General features: G+C 36.8%; 1 protein-coding gene and 2 long non-coding RNA genes across 4 annotated transcripts in view; 1 reads left to right on the top strand and 2 right to left on the bottom strand.

Annotated features, from left to right (window-relative positions):
- The first annotated feature begins 5391 nt into the window (after nucleotides 1–5391).
- LOC125620280 overlaps nucleotides 5392–17404 on the top strand; it is a 29480-nt gene continuing 17467 nt past the window's right edge. Inside the window, exons 1-2 of the long non-coding RNA XR_007351898.1 lie at nucleotides 5392–5437; nucleotides 15278–15283. This is a non-coding gene — a long non-coding RNA (uncharacterized LOC125620280). The remainder of the gene's footprint in view (nucleotides 5438–15277; nucleotides 15284–17404) is intronic.
- Nucleotides 9792–11394, bottom strand: LOC125620279. The gene is made up of 2 exons (XR_007351897.1): nucleotides 10549–11394; nucleotides 9792–10434 (listed from the first exon to the last, which is right to left on the bottom strand). It is a non-coding gene; the product is annotated as an uncharacterized LOC125620279 (long non-coding RNA).
- The window catches only part of Ctsk (cathepsin K), a 12472-nt gene continuing 9150 nt past the window's right edge, over nucleotides 14083–17404 (bottom strand). For both annotated transcript variants that reach the window (XM_015502997.2, XM_015502996.2), the window contains 3 exons: nucleotides 15958–16123; nucleotides 15598–15703; nucleotides 14083–14736 (listed from right to left, as the gene is read on the bottom strand). In XM_015502997.2, the coding sequence (XP_015358483.1) occupies nucleotides 14637–14736; nucleotides 15598–15703; nucleotides 15958–16123 (372 nt within the window). In that variant the 3' untranslated portion in view covers nucleotides 14083–14636. The remainder of the gene's footprint in view (nucleotides 14737–15597; nucleotides 15704–15957; nucleotides 16124–17404) is intronic.

The raw sequence follows: 17404 nt of genomic DNA, 5'->3' as shown, positions 1-17404 counted from the left end.
AAAAAAAAAAAAAAAAAAAGATACCTATTTTGATAGTTATTGGAACAAGTAAGTAGAGTGAACCAGAAAAGATAACAGAAGATCTGAAGGACACAATTAGCAAAATTTTTTTTTCTTTTCTTTTCTTTTCCTTTTTTTTTTTTTTTTTGGTACTGGGAATCAAACCCAGGGGTGCTTAACCACTTGGATATAACCCCAGAACTTTTTATTTTTTATTTTGAGACAGGGTCTTGTTAAGTTGCTTAGGGTCTTGCAAATGACTGAGTCTGGCTTTGAACTCGCAATTCTCCTGACTCAGACCCCCATGTCCCTGGGATTATAGGCGTGCACCACCACTTGCAGCAACAGACTTGTCTTAATTGAGATACATAAAGTATATTCTCAACAACAAAGGAATACTTATTTATTGAAGGTACATGAAATATTTACCAAAATTGTCTACATGTGTGCTGGGTCACTAAGTATTAAAGTTATTCAGTGTATGTACTCTGACCACAGTGAGATTATCCTGGAGTACCAGTAACAAAATGATAACTAGAAAATCTCCCATTAAACTGATACACTGCTTAATAACCCATGGGTCAGAGAAGAAATCACAATGGCAATTAGAAAACATTTAAAAATTTTTTAAATTGCTAAAAACATAAAAGCATAAAAATTATACATTTATGGGTTACCATATGGTGTTTTGATATTTGAACATCTTGTGTTCATGCTTTTTTTTAATATTTATTTTTTAGTTTTCGGTGGACACAACATCTTTATTTTATTTTATGTGGTGCTGTGGATCGAACCCAGCTACCCACGCATGCCAGGCGAGCGAGCTACTGCTTGAGCCACATCCCCAGCCCTTGTATTCATGTTTAAATCAGAATAAATATATCTGTCTCCTCATTTGTCATTTCTTCATGATGAAAACATTACAAATCATTTATTTTAGCTTTTTGAAATATACATTATTGTTACAAAATATTTTGAACTGAACAAAAATAAAAATATAACATCAAAACGTGTGGAATACAACTGAAGCTGTGCTTAGAAAGAAATTTAGATTTTTCAATGCATTATATTAGAAAAGAAGAATGGCTGAAAAATCAATGGTCTAAGGTGCTAATTCAAGAAGCAAAGGAAAGAACTTAGAGGTTATATTTTTGGTTTTATTGGTTTACTTTGTTTGATGACAGTGCTGGAGGTTGAACCTCATGCATGCTAAGTAATCACTGTACCACTGAGCCACATCCCTAGTCTAAAGGATATGTTTTATATTTCTTTTTTCTTTTATTTATTTTTTAGTTTTGGGTGGATACAGTATCCTTTATTTTATATTTAGATGGTGCTGAGAATCAAACCCAGTGCCTCATGCATGCTAGGTGAACACTGAGCCACAACCCCAGCCCTATTGTATATTTCTTTTGGATTTAATAAAGGCTGTTGAACCTCTTTGGCAGTATTCTTTTTTGAAAAGAAATTGCAGCAAAAATTGATAGTGCTTTCTAGAAACCATATTAAATTGGCTTTCTTCTCTCAAAATGTTATTTTCCCTCCAAATAGAAACCTTCCAGTAGATATATAAACGGGAAGTGCCAAAGTGGACATATTTTAATGAATTACAAATAGATATTGTGCATCTTCCGTACCAGGCAAAGTACAAGTCACTGAAGCTCTTTCAAACACATTATTATTTCTTTTGATCTTTACAATGACCTATGAAGTGGTAGTGGTAGCAGGGATATCACTAGTCTATGAATGAGGAAACTGGAACTTGGAAAGGCAAGATCATTGAGGAAGGAAGTGATGGAAAGGTGGGCACTGTGACACAGACATTAGAAACAGGAACACATGAGCACAGCGTCCCATCCGGAGAGACCAACTTTCCTCTAAATAATTTCTCCTTTTCACATTTTACCAAACCTAGTAAGTAAATCAGCAAAACCAAAAGGCAGAGGAAGGTCCTTAAAGTGCTTTTAAGGCTATAGATGAATGACAACAACTTCATTTTATTTGTGAAATTTAAATGCTGGAACAGTAATACCTTTCTTTAACTCAGTGTATTTTAGGTCCTGTTGATACAATAGTTTCCAACTTGTAAAAATGTGTTCTAAAAGACATTGTAAGGAGGTTGTTTAGGACCAGAATACACTGGCCCGCAGAGGTATCAGAATGTTGCGATTAGTGTGTTAGACATGCTAATAAAAGCCTATCTAAGCACCATGTTCAGCCAGAGGGAGAAGGTGTGCTTCATGTGTATACAATGTGTCAAAATGCATTCTACTGTCATGTTTAACTAATCAAAACAAATTTTATTTATTTATTTATGTATGTATGTATGTATGTATGGATACTAGGGATTGAACTCGGGCACGCGACCACTGAGCCACATCCCCAGCTCTTTTTTTGTATTTTATTTAGAGACAGGGTCTCACTGAGTTGCTTAGCTCCTTGCTGTTGCTGAGGCTGGCTTTGAATTCCCAATTCTCCTGTCTCAACCTCCTGAGCAGTTGAGATTACAGGCATGCGCCACCACGTCCGGCTTAGAACAAATTTTTTAAAAATTAAAATAAAATTTAAAAACCTATCTAATCCATAATGCAGCTGGAAAACTACACTTATACAACGAAAAACAGTAGAAGAAATGCTACTCCAAGCATAATAGATTCAACTTCAATGTTTCCTCAGCTCCCTAGACTCCGTCTCAATTGACTGAATTTTGGATCTGAATTTCAATCTCATGGATACAACAGTGGTAGCAAACTCTTATAAATCTGACACTGGCTAGGCATTGTTCAAGTACTTTACATATATTAACTCATTTCATCATCACAAAAGTTCTGTGAGTTAGAGATTATCATTTTCCATATTTTACAATTTCCTTGTCCTAGCCCAAGAACACCCTGCTAGTTGAATGGAAAAGGCAGATTAAAAATCTAGGCAGTTTGGCATGAGAGTTCATGCTCTTAGTCACTATATTATGTTGTCTTTCACTAAAACACACCCGGCTTTTATCATTATCAATCTTTAATTCAATAGAGAGGATATGAAAAGTAACTGATTCCTGAGGCTGCTGGTGTGGCAGGCAAAAAGATACTTTTTCAGGGTGGGGATATGGGGGATTGAACCCAGGGACACTGTATTACTGAGTTACATCCCCCCATTTTTTTTTAATATTTATTTTTTAGTTTTTCGGTGGACCCAACATCTTTGTTTGTATGTGGAGCTGAGGATCGAACCCGGGCCGCATGCATGCCAGGCGAGCGCGCTACCGCTTGAGCCACATCTCCAGCCCACATCCCCCCGTTTAAAAAAAAAAAAAATTTGGTACCAGGAATTGAACCCAGGGGTGCGTAACCTCTGAGTCACATCCCCAGCCCTTTTTATATTTTATTTTGAGACAGGGTCTTGCTAAGTTACTCAGGGCCTCACTAGTTGCTGAGGCTGGCTTTGAATTTTTGCTCCTCCTACCTCAGTCTCCCCAGACACTGGATTATTGGTGTGTGCCACAGTGCCCGGCCCTAACTCTTTTTAATTTATTTTGAGACTAGATTTTACTAAATTGCCCAGGCTGTAGATGTCCACCAACAGATGAATGGATAAAGAAAAAGTGGCATATATTCACAATGGAGTTTTATTCATCAATAAAGAAAAATGAAATTATGTCACAGGAAAATGGATGGAACTTGAGACCATATGTTAAGGGAAATAGCCAAACTCAGAAGGTCAAGGGTCGTATGTTTTCTCTCATATGTGGAAAACTAGAGAGGAAAAAAGCAAAGAAAGATGGGGGGATGGGGATCTCATGAAAATCAAAGGGAGATCAATAGAGGAAAGAGAACAGGTGGTGGGAAGAAGGGAGGGTTAGGGTTAGCAGGTGGTGGGAAAAGATATTGGTCAGAATATATTATTATCATATTGTGTGCATGAATAAATATGTAACAACAAATCCCAGCATTATGTACAATTATAACACACCAATAAAAAATGTGGAAAGAAAAAAATAAAAATAATTTGCCTAGGCTGCCCTACACTTGCAATCCTCTTGCTTTAGGCTCCCCAGTTGCTGGGATTATGGACATGTGCCACTTCCCCCAGTGAGAAAACTTTCTTAAGCTAAAACCAAACCTGGTATAGAGGAGATACTAAAAATATTTCTTCATTGAATGCAAGCAATAAATTATGATGATGATGATGATGATGATGATGATGAAAAACTTAAGGATTCATTTTTGTAAGTTTACTATAGCTAGAGTGAAAAAATATTGTACAGAAAAATCCATATGGAAATTTCTACTAGATCTAGGGAGGTACTGGCTATCCCCTGATCAAATATCTCATGATCACTGTTCAAAACTGCAATGCCATTCAAGCTTTTGGATTTTTAATGTTTTTATTAATTCATTATAGTTATACATAATAGTGAGGTACAATTCAAGCCATTAATCTATCTCAAATAGTCCTCATTGCTCTTTTAAGTCTCCGAGAGCTTTTTAAAATTTTGTCCAGCTTTTCTACTTGCCCTCAATGTGCAGGCTGGTCTGAATTACCTAGTTTATTATATTCTAAGGGCAAATTTCTGAATGCCTATTTACTATTTTATCATCTTCTACCACTTGTAGAACAGTGCTATCCAATAGAAATATAGTGCAAGCCAATTTTAATTTCTTAGGTAGGCTATTTAAATGGTTAAAAAAAGGAAAAAAGCAAGTAAAAATTTTTATTTAATTCAATATAACTGAAATATTATCATTTGTACACAGAATCAATAAATTATCAGTGAGATTCTTTTTGTTCTGTCTTCAAAATCCTGTTGTACATTTTAAATTTATAACCTATCTCAATTTGGACTTTTTAAGTGCTCACTAGCTATTTGTATTTAATGGCTACTATATCAGACAAACAGGTCTAAATCTTCATCATTTCTCCCAAAATAGAAGTCTGACCAAAATATTTTCTGTCTTAAGAATTCTTCACTGAGCTGGGTGCAGTGGTGCATACCTGTAATCCTAGCACTTCTGGAGACTGAGGTAGGAGGATGGGGAGTTCAAAGCCAGCCTCAGCAACTTAGTGAGGCCCTAAGCAACTCAGTGAGACCCTCTTTCTAAATAAAATATAAAAAAGGGCTGGGGATGTAGTTCAGTGCCCCTGGGTTCAACCCCTGTACCAAAATAAAATAATAAATAAAATTAAAAATTAAAAAAAAAGAACTCTTCAATGATTCCACATTGCCAACTAATTTAAGAACAAATTCCTACCAGGTATGGATGTGCACACCTATAATCTCAGTACTTGGAAAGTGGAGACAGGGGGATTGCAAGTATGAGGTCAGCTTCAGTATTCAATTCAGCCTTCAATTCTGTTTATTGTGCAATCTCATCCTTCAAATCATAGACAAATTGTTTTCCTAAACACATTTTTATCCTGTCATTTTCTACAGATGCTTTCCGTTGCCTGCTGTATGAAAGTCCAGTGTTCTGCCTCTCTAGCTTTGTTCCCCACAATCCGGCCTTTCTTGAGCATTTTACTCAACTTAGAGACCCTATCTCAAAACAACAACAAAAAATAATTTTAAAAGGGCGTGAGGTGGGGGGGAATGCAGCTCAGTGACACAGCACCCCTAGGTTCAATGTACAGTACGAGAAAACAACAAAAAGTTCTTATTCTAGCATTCCAGATTCTTTAACAAAAAGCATCTTTAACAAAAAAGCATCACCCTGTATTTTATAGCCTCACTTCACTACCCTCACACATGAATTTTATACATAAAGCAACTGAACTTCTTCATGTTCCCAGATCATCTATTCTTATCACCCTCTACACGTTTTTTTTTAATACGTGTATTTTATTTACTTATTTTTACGTGATGCTGATGATGGAACCCAATGCTGCACACATGCTAGGCAAGCGCTCTACCACCAGCCCCAGCCCCAGCCTACCTTCTGCACTATTTACTTACCTTATTATAACAGTCCTAGCTAACATTTGTTGGATGACCAGTATATGCCAGTGAACATGCTATACTCTTCCTGCATTATTGTTCACAATAGTTGCACAACTCTATGAAGTAGGGACACTAATTATCTTCATTTTACAGAAGAGAAATTAAAGTTCTAAGAGATTATATAAATTGTCCAACAGGACAGAACTGATCTCTGACCTGGATTGAACCTATTTTAAAAGAGGTAGTTTCCCAACAGTGTCATGTTGCCTGCCCCCTCTGGAATTTCCTTCTTTCTTTTTTTTTTTAATTTTTTTTTTTTTTAGTTGTTGATTGACCTTTATTTACTTACTTATATGTGGTGCTGAGAATCGAACCCAGTGCCTCACGCGTGCTAGGCAAGCGCTCTACCACTGAGCTACGACCCCAGCCCATGGAATTTCCTTCTTTCATCTCTGTCTCTTGAAATCCTCCTCTCCTCCTTCATGGCCCATCTCAGAAAACACCTCTGAAAAAACCCTTCATCCCCTTCTGGATGTCACTCTTGAGCCTCTACAGTGCTTTGAGGCTTTCTTCTAGCAGACTCATAACTCTGAAAACAGAAAAATTATTGTCTTAATTTTCTGCCCCATACAATTATTTGTGTCTTTGACTTACATGGTATACATCCACTAGCTCTTTAAGAACCAGAGTTATGTATATCTTACTCACCTTTTTATCTTCTGCAGTATAAAATGAAATGATACTATAGGTACTCAATAAATATTTGCTGACTTATTTCAACAGCCTTCAATTCTGTTTATTGTGCAATCTCATCCTTCAAATCATAGACAAATTGTTTTCCTAAACACATTTTTATCCTGTCATTTTCTACAGATGCTTTCCGTTGCCTGCTGTATGAAAGTCCAGTGTTCTGCCTCTCTAGCTTTGTTCCCCACAATCCGGCCTTTCTTGAGCATTTTACTCAACTTAGAGCAGTTTTGGTTTTTGTTTTTCTAACTCTCACTCTCTCCTGTAATCACGCTGGTCTCATGGGCTTCCCACCTTTCCTCCTTTGGGAATGGCTTTTTCGATTCCTTGGCCTCTCTATCCTGAAAGATTCACTTCAAAAACAGCCTCTGCAGATGTGGCCCCTTCCCTGACCGCCCCACTCATCTTTCCTCCATCTATACTTTTGTGACCCTTACAAATCCTACTTTGATATTTTAACCATATTCTCTATTTGCATCACAAAAGACAATTTTATCTTACCAGCTAAGTTGAAAATACAGAATCCCATCTTTCTCATCTTCATATTGTTCTGTAGCTGAACACATGTTTCAGCAACAACTAAAAAATATTCCTTGGATTAATTTTCCTGATTATAATATTCTACATATTTTATCCTTCCTTCTGATTCATTACCATTTGACAGTGGCTTCTGAAGCTCTTAACCTTAGGTTTCCCAGCTTCTTTTAATCTCCTCCTGGTATATTAAAGTTTGTTAAAAAAAAAAAAATACAGGGGCCAGGAATGGGGCTCAGCAGTGGAGTGATCACCTAGCACGTGCGAGGCACTGGGTTCCATCCTCAGTACCACATATAAATAAGTAAATAAAATAAATATATAAAAAATACAGTATTTGAATATATTTCAGGAACATGCAATAGATAATCTATCCCTGTTTCCACTTAAAGTATTTTATAAACTGAAAAGCCATCCTATGTGGGTGCAGTGGTGCACACCTATGATCTCCTTAATCAGGGGGTTGAAACAGGAAACTACAAGTTTGAGGCCAGTCTGGGCAATTTAGACTCTGTTTCAAAATAAAAAGGGCTGGGGATGTAGCTCAATGGTGCAGTGCCCCTGGGTTTTATCCCCAGTACAGTAAACAAACAAACAAACAAAAACATCTGGTAATATTTTAAAGCTGTAAATCAGATTTTTACACAGTAAACTCCCCCCAAATGGAGCACATTTACTATTCAAAACTTAATCAGGTTAAAAGCAAAAAACAAAGCAAGTCTCAACAGCACAATACTAAATCTTATCTAGAACACTGGCACCCTTACATCAAAAATGAGGAAACATGATTTGTTTTTCCTTTTTGATTAGTTTTTCCTTTACTGTACTATCTCTCACTGTTGGTTTTCATTGTTATTTTTCATTTCCTCTTCATGTAATGTTTTGCCAAGGATTTTTTTCTAGCTGCAAATTCTTTTGTTTATCGGGAAGGTTTTTATTTCATCTTCAAACCTGAAGTTTAATTTTGCTGGATACAAGATTCTGGGTTGGAAACCATTATCTTTCAGCGTTTGAAATATGTTGTTCCAGGATCTTCTAGCTTTCAGAGTCTGTATTGAAAGATCAGCTGTTAACCTAGTTGGTTTACCCCTAAATGTAATCTGCTTCCTTTCTCTTGTGGCTTTTAAAATTCTCTCCTTGTTCTGTATGTTGGGCATTTTCATTATAATGTGTCTTGGTGTGGATCTCTTGTGATTTTGCACATTCGGCGTCCTGTAGGGTTCTAGGATTTGGATTTCCATTTCATTCTTCATGCCTAGAAAGTTTTCTAACATTATTTCATTAACAAATGGGATGGATTCAAACTAAAAAGTTTCTTCTCAGCAAAAGAAATAATCTGTGAGGTGAATAGAGAGCCTACATTCTGGGTACAAATTTTTACCCCTCACACATCAGATAGAGCTCTAATCTCTAGAGTATATAAAGTGCTCAACAAGATAAGCACAAAAAAAATAATAATCCAATCAGAATATAATATATATAATAATCCTTCTCAGAAGCGGATATACAATCAATCAACAAATATACGAAATAATGCTCATCATCTCTAGCAATCAGAGAAATGCAAATCAAAACTACTCTAAGATACCATCTTACCCCAGTAAGAATAGCAGCCATTATGAAGACAAACAACAAGTGTTGGTGAGGATGCAGGACAAAAGGTACACTCATACACTGCTGGTGGGACTGCAAATTAGGGCAGCCAATATGGAAAGCAGTATGGAGATTCCTTAGAAAGCTGGGAATGGAACCACCATTTGACCCAGCTATTCCTCTTTTCAGACTATAGCCAAAGGACCTAAAAACAGCATACTACAGGGATACAGCCACATCAATGTTTATAGCAGCACAATTCACAGTAGCTAAACTGTGGAGCCAACCTAGATGTCCTTCAGTGGATGAATGGATTAAAAAAAATATGGCATTTATACACAATGGAATATTACTCGGCACTAAAAAATAATAAGATCATGGCATTTGCAGGGAAATGGATGGCATTAGAACAGATTATGCTAAGTGAAGTTAGCCAATCCCAAAAAAACAAATGCCGAATGTCTTCTCTGATATAAGGGGGGTGACTCAAAATGGGGTTGGGAGGGAGTGCAAGGGAGGAAGATTACCTCTAGATAGGGAATAGGGGTGGGAGGGAAAGGGAGAGAGAAGGGGAATAGCATGGATAATGAAAGGAGACCCTCATCACTATACAAACTTCATGTATGAAGATGTGAATTTGGGGTCAACATACCTTATATACAAACAGAGATTTGATAAATTGTGGGATAAGGGTGTATTAAGAATTGCAATGCAAACAATTATGAATGTAATGCACTCCTCTAATGTGATGTATGTAAGAAATAATAAATAAATAAGTTTTTTAAAAATGAGGAAACGATTCCTGAATGACGTGGGAGAACGGAAATGAAAGCAGAATAAGGAAGCTTTGTGCCTATTACAGTTGTGTCTTTTCTTAGACTAATGTAACTGTCTTTTAGCTTCATGCACCCTGAAAATCAGCTGCTTCAAGTTTCTGAGTAACTATCTTACTTAAACTTAAAAGAAAATGACTCTGAATTTTAGATTTGATTACTGATGCTAGTTTCAATCTTTATTAATCTACACAAGTGTGCTGGGAACTTAACAGCTTACTTAGTAAATTACTAACTTTTCTCCCAAGAAATACACAAAGGTGAGGTGAAGACAATAGACTGAGGAGAAAAGGGGACTGGGGATACTTTTAACATAAAGTTAAAATACTTTTAACATGAAGTTAACTGAGTTGGGGGGAGCCTTCTCAATAAACTTTTTAAAAAATATATATTTATTTTAGTTGAAAATAAACCTTTATTTTATCTATATGTGGTGCTGAGACTTGAACCCATGGTCTCACACATGCTAGGCAAGAGCTCTACCACTGAGCCACAACCTCAGCCCCTCAGTAAACTTTTGTTGATTTTTTCCCCCCAAAGGAATTAAAAGTTTATTTCAGTTCACAGTTTCAAAGGTTCAGTCCATGGTTAGCCAACACTGTAGCTTCGAGTCTGAAGTGAGGCAGAACATCATGGCCAAAGGGTATGGTGGAAGAAAGCAGCTTGGGACACCACAGCCAGGATGCAGAGAGAAAGAGTCTTTTGTATTCCTAGGTTCCCAACGTGTCTCACTGATACAGTTGAGTAGTTCATAGAAAGCGCATTTCCCGGTCTGCGCCCATCTCTGGCATAGCCCTAGAGAAGAGATAGGTTCTTTGTCTTAGAAGGACCTAGGAACCATGGTGAATGGTAAAGAAGATTCCCCACAGAGGGTAAATGTGGAGGTTCCTGGCTAGTCGAAGAACTTACTCTGTTTCCAGGGAGGGATTCTTCCATATTCTTGCCCAGCAGGATAGAATATGTGATATGAAACAAGAATAATCATGTGCTCTTTTCCATCCATTCTCCCTTGTTTAGAATCACAGTTTTCAGGACTGGGGTTGTGGCTTAGCGCACTTGCCTGGCACATATGAGGCTCTGGATTCCAGCTTCAGCACCACATAAAAATAAAGGCATTGTGCCCAACTACAATCTGGACTATAAGAGAAGATAAGAATAACAACCAAACAACAATTAAGCAATATTTAATTCAGAATCATATAGCTGGATTAAAAAAAAGCTTTGAATAGTTACTAGACTTTCTCTTATTTTGCAAATGTGATAAAAACACATAAAATTTACCATTAACCATTTTTCAGTGTAAAATTCGGTGGTACCAGGCACACTCACAATGTTGTTTAAAATTTTGAGTAGTATTGTTTCCAGAATATTGTGTAAGCCTATTTTTAGAGTAACTTTATCTTCACAGCAAAATTGTATAGAATTCCAGTATATTCCTTGCAGCACACATCCAACACTCTCCTATGTCATAACCTTTTTTTTTTTTTTTTTATCATCCCCAATAGAAACAAACTCTACCCATTAAGTGATAACTCCCCAATCCCACCCCTTCTCAGTCCCCGGTGTCCTCTGTTCTACTCCCTGTCTCTATGAATTTGCTGATATTAAATGCCTCATGTGGGTGTAACCACATATTTGTCTTTTTGTATCTGGCTTATTTCACTTATGTTTTCAAAATTTATCCATGTGATGGGATGTATCAGAATTTTTTTTTACAGAAAAATAAAGAAATGTTTATCCATGCATCTGTTGATTGACATTGGATTTTTTTCCACTTTTTGGTTATTATATAAAATTCTAAAAACACTTTTATTTAAGAATCTGCCTGGATTCTTACTTTTGATTTTTTTGGATTTATATCTACGAGTGCAATTTCTGGATCATATGGTAATTCTATGTATAACTTTTTGAGGAACCAACAAACTTTTCCAAAGCAGCTTCATCATTTTACATTCCCACTTGGCAGGGTTCAGGAATTCCAAATTTTCTCTATATCCTCACCAGTACATTTTATATTCTGTTTTTTACTTCATTTTTGTAATCCTAATTGGTATGAAGTGGTACCTCACTGTAGTTTTTTGTTTGGTACTGGGGATTAAACCCTGGGGTGCTTAATCACTGAGCCACATCCCCAGCCATATATATAATATAAATTATATATACATAATAATATATATTGTTATATATATAGTATTGCCTAGCATGCACTCAGGGCCTTGTGCATGCTAGGCAAGCATTCTGCCAACTGAACTATATCCCCAGCCCCTACTTAAGGTTTTTTTTTTTTTAACCATTTTGAATTAATTTTTAATGTATGGAGTTAGGTATATTATAAATAATATATATTGTTACTATTATTAAAGATAAGATCTCACTGAGTTGCTAAGTACCTTGCTAAGTTGCTAAGACTGGCTTTGAACTCATGCTCCTCCTGACTCAGCCTCCCGAGCCATGCTAGGCAAGCTCTCTGCTACTGAGTTCCCCAGCTCCTACCTTTAGTGGGTATTCTTTATTGGGGGTGGGAGGTACTTGGGATTGAACCCAGGGGCACTTTACCACTGATCTACATCCTCAGCTCTTTTAATTTTTTTTTTTTTTTTGAGACAACTCACTAAGTTGCCAAGACTGGCCTCAAACTTGTGATCCTCCTGTCTCAGCCTCCCAAGTCATTGAGATCACAGACATGTGTCACTGTACCTAGACCCTACTTTTTTTTTTCTGGTGGTGCTGGGGATTGAACTCAGGGCCTTGTGCATGCTAGGCAAGCACTCTGCCAACTGAACTACATCCCAGCCCCTACTTAAGGTTTTTTTTTTTTTTTTTCCTTTTAACCATTTTGAATTAATTTCTATGTATGGGGTTAGGTAGTGTTCCAACCTCATTCCTTTGCATATGATCATTCAGTTGTTCCAATATGCATTATTGAGAAGACTATTCTTTCCCCCATTGAATTGTCTTGTCACCCTATATCTACTGAACATAAATGTAAGGGTTTATTTCAATACTCTTTATTCTGTTCCACTGATGTATATGCCTATTCTTATGCCACTCTGTTGAAGGTACTGTTGGTCTGTATTAAGTGAAGTATGAGTCATCCAGTTTTGTTCTTTTTCAAGATTGTTTTGACTATTCTGGATCCCTTGAATATCCATATGAATTTTAGAGCCAGCTTGTCAATTTCTACAAAGAAACCAGCTAGGATTTTGAGAAGTATTTTGTTAAATCTGTAGATCAAGTTTACCATCTTAATAGTGTCTTCCAATCCATGAATATGGGGTTTCTTTCGATTTATTTAGGTTTTAGGGGTTTTTTTTAACAACATTTTATAGTTTTTAGAATGTACAGTTTTTATTTTTTTTTTGGTTAAATTTGTTCCTAACTATGTTTGTTATTGTTTTTTTGATGCTATTGTAAATGAAGTTGGTTTCTTCTTAATTTCTTTTTGGTTGTTACTACTATACAGAAATAATTGATTTTTTATATGTTGATCTGCAAATATGTTGGACTCATTCTGTTAGTTCTAATAGTTTTTCAATTAATTCCTTAGACTTTTCTATAAATTTTTTCATACATAAAAGCACAGCACCTTTATCCAACCAAATCTATACTTAGAGAGCATCTCAGGAAACCAAGCTTTAAGGGTATTAAAACCCAGAAGTGAAGGACTAGGTTTCTGGAGCCCTTGACAAATTGAGCTTATAGTTACTATGAAGCCTTATAGTTACTATGAAGTAAGGAATTTCAATTTCCAGTTGGGAGCACATATAGACACACATATATAATCCTAGTGACTCAGGAGGCTGAAGCAGGTTTGAGGCTAGCCTCAGCAACTTAATGAGACCCTGTCTGAAAATAAAAAGGAAGGACTAAGACTGTCGCTCAGTGGTAAAGTGTCCCTGAATTCAATCCCCAGTACTGGAAAAAAAAAATTTAAAAAGAAATTTCAATTCCCTCCTTTATTGACAGCAAAAGTTTAGGGTACCGAATCTCAGAAAGACTCAAGACATTTTTCAAGACTCAGGTATGGGTTTCACTTAATCTGGTTGTCCCACAGGTAGTATTAAATATTGAGATCTCCTCAGGTCCATTTTTTTTTTAATATTTATTTTTTAGAAGTAGTTGGACACAATAACTTTATTTTATTTATTTATTTTTATGTGGTGCTGAGGAGCAAACCCAGGGCCTCGCACATGCTAGTCGAGCATTCTACCACTGAGCCACAATCTCAGCTCTCCTCAGATCCATTTAGTCCCAGAAATTTAGTACAGTTCTTGGTGTGGAGTAACTACTCAATAAATGCTGGCTAAAGGAATGAACAAATAAATGAATTGGAATGAATTATGTGATAGTTTTTCCAATCAGACTGTGAATACATATTTTGGGAACATACTTTGGTCATATTTTTGTCTCTAGCACCTAGTACAATACCCATCACAAAATGAATGTGTTCTAAATGCTGTTTATTAAATTGTAGGCAAGAGATAAATACTTTATTCCAAAAATACAAGGAAGGAAAAAGAAAACATACTTTTTATATCATGTAAACTTATACCAAAGACTTGTGAATTGGAGTGGAAAACACAGAAATTTCTACCTTGAGGATATAAAAGAACTTGGGAACTGAGAAGTCAGATCACCTTAGTCCCCTATGGTGGTTAAAGCTAACTAGTCCCAGTGAATGAGAATCTAGCCTACCCAAAGATCACCAGCCTCTATCAGTACAGCATCAGCTCTAGACAACACAGTCAAGGCAGGCTGTGATCACATCTCACCTATGTACATTCCTCCAAGGAAATTCCTCCTGTGGCCCAAATAAAATGGCCTTGCATATAGAGAAAGAAAGTAGTAGGGTTGTCACTGAGTAGAATAATTAAACAGACAATCTCAGGGTCACCACATCTGCTTCAAGCGGTCCACCTACTCCCTTCCAAAATACATCATTATATTGCACCATCATAGAAGGAATGGAAGAAAAGGATGAGACTGTATGGTGGGAATCACATCTTGGGGAAGCTGGCCAGGTTGGCAATACCACAGGCGTTGTTCTTATTCCGAGCCATGAGAATGTAGCCTTTGTTTCCCCAGTTCTCTCCCCAGCTGTAAGATCAATCAAGAAAAATACTTATTACCATCAGTTTATTTATTCTTTAAGACACTTACTATATTGTGCTAGGTACTTGAAAACGTACAAAAATAAAAATGAGTAAGATGGTTTTTACCTTTAAAGATAAGTTTAAAGTAAGAAGTGGAGCGATAATGTTATCCATCCCAAAGGTAGACTAGATTACTTATGATCAAGAGGATGTAGAGAGTTTGATGTACGAAGTGGCATTTGAGACTGTGCTGAAAAGCTGGGTAGAATTTGGACCTGTGGGAATGGGTTGCCAGTGGAGGTGTGAAATTAACAATAGAGACAAGAAATGTGTTAGGATCAAGTGACTGAAAAACAAAGTGCCTGACAGAGTGTAGTGGGAGATAGGTCTGGAAAGGTAGTTGGAAATCAGGTTGAATTATCAACTGAAAGTTGAGTTAGATTTACTGAGACAAGAAAGACTGAGGCCAGTGATCTTGAACTGGGAGTAAATTCCAAAGATAAGATGGATGAAACTACAAGAGCAGACGAGATTACTGAGGAAAGGAGCTGGTTATTTGTGCTGCTTTATGTCATGGTTAGTTAAGTCAGTCTTTCTTTTTCAGTTGTGAGTAAATGTCACTGAAAGCAGACATTTACTCATTTGTACATGGGACTAAGTATCTTGCATATGGAGCAGGTAATCAACATATATTTTAGCACTACTGTCTCAATGTTAGCTTCAGAATTAAGAATCTCTGAGAAGGTAGAACTAAAGAACCTGAGATAATTTTCTATTGATTTGAGAGAAATAAAAAAATATCCAGAAGCTGGAGATTAGCTTGAGTATCATAAGGGTGATTTAATGATAGTGTCCCCATCATTACCTGTTTTTAATTATCCAGTGCTTCTTTCCCTTCTGGATCCCGTATCCCACTGCCAAAACTGCATGGTTCAGATTATCACTATTGCAGCTTTCATCATAATACACACCTAGGAAACAAACTGCCAAAATGAGACTCTGCAATCCAAGAGCTGCCCAGTTGGGTCTCATTCTAGGAGATTCTAGGATTCTGTCCCAATTAAGAAGGTTTACAACAGAGATGGCTTTACATTGTGACAGCTGTCGGTTTTTCTCTAGTAGACTGAGTCTGGATATGAAAACTTAAGTATTGAAAATGCTCAGGATCCTTTAAGAAGTCACCAAGCCCATCATAAAAGAGTGTTCTATAGGCGCTGCTTCTTACCTTTGCTGTAAAATTGGAAGGAGGTCAGGCTTGCATCAATGGCCACAGAAATAGGTCCCACTCGGGCCACTGCTCTCTTCAGAGCTTTCTCATTCCCTGCAGGGATCTCTCTGTACCCTTTGCATTTAGCTGCCTTGCCTGTTGGGTTGTACATACAGTTTTCCTCCTGGAAAGAAACAGTTTGTAATAGGACTAGGACCAAGCATTAGGGAATGAGTTGGGGAGTGAGAAACTTAACCAGTGTTCTGAGTAATGTCAATGAACTAAGAAGGGAAGCAGACTAGAATCTCTAGGTCTGTTCCTCTTTACCATTTTAGAAAGCTATGAAAACTGGATTGCTACCTTCTGCCACTCATAAACATCAACTCTAGGGAGTTAAAGACATAAGGAAAAACTATAGAACTTAAGAAAGAGAGACTGTTTTTATTATACCAGGGTATGAAAAGATTTCTGAAATAAGATAATGATGATAATTTGGAGATATGGGAATTGAACCCAGTGCCACTCTAGCACTGAGCTACATCCCCAGTTCTTTTGAGTTTGAGGCAGGGTCTCACTATGTTGCCCTGGCTGGCCTTGAACTTGAGATCCTCCTGCTTAGTCTCTTGAGTATCTGGAATTACAGGTGTGCACCTACCATGCCCAGCTCGAAATAAGATTTATTTTTTATAAAGCACAAATCATCTTTTGGCTGTGTAGTATGTGTGAGCCTCAGAGTACAGGAGGTACCAGATGCTCTGTGGGGAAAAGGCCAAGGCCAAAGCTCAGTTAGAAGGAGGACTTGGGACCTCTGAATCTGTATCAGGGAACCTAGTGTGAAGCAGAATTTTGGCTGGACCTTTGTGCAAATATTTAAAAAGTATATAACACAGTACTAAAATAGATTAATAGCAGCAATTTAGTTTATGATCTCCCAACACCATATTTTGCAAATCTAATTAGGAATGTTTTTTTAATATATATATTTTTTTAGTTGTCAATGGGCCTTTATTTTTATTTATTTATTTATTTGTATGCAGTGCTGAGACTCAAACCCAGTGTCTCACACATGCTAGGCAAGTGCTCTAACACTGAGTGACAACCCCAGCCCAGCAATATGTTTTATTGTTAAGCCACAATTATGGAGTCTAATGGCAACATATCTTCCTACAAACTATTCCTTCAAAATATTAAGTTATATCTATAAAAAGAATGTATTGTCTAAATATTAAAGTAATGGGAGCATTTGATATGATATTCTAAGATTACTGTGGTCTACTGCATTAATGATTTATTGAGAGCCCTTTGTTCTCTCCCATGTGATCCAAATCCATGATGCTTCCTGGTGTCAAAATTGCACATATTAGGCTAGGAATGTAACTCTAATAGAGAGTTTGCCTAGCATTCATGAGGCCTTCGGCTCAATCCCCAGCATCACCAAAAAAAAAAAAAAAAAAAAAAAATTCAA

This window comes from Marmota marmota, unplaced genomic scaffold (assembly GCF_001458135.2).
Source record: "Marmota marmota marmota unplaced genomic scaffold, marMar, whole genome shotgun sequence".
NCBI classification, from domain to species: domain Eukaryota; kingdom Metazoa; phylum Chordata; class Mammalia; order Rodentia; family Sciuridae; genus Marmota; species Marmota marmota.
Note: the sequence above shows the minus strand (reverse complement) of the source record. Positions and strands in the feature narration are given on the sequence as shown.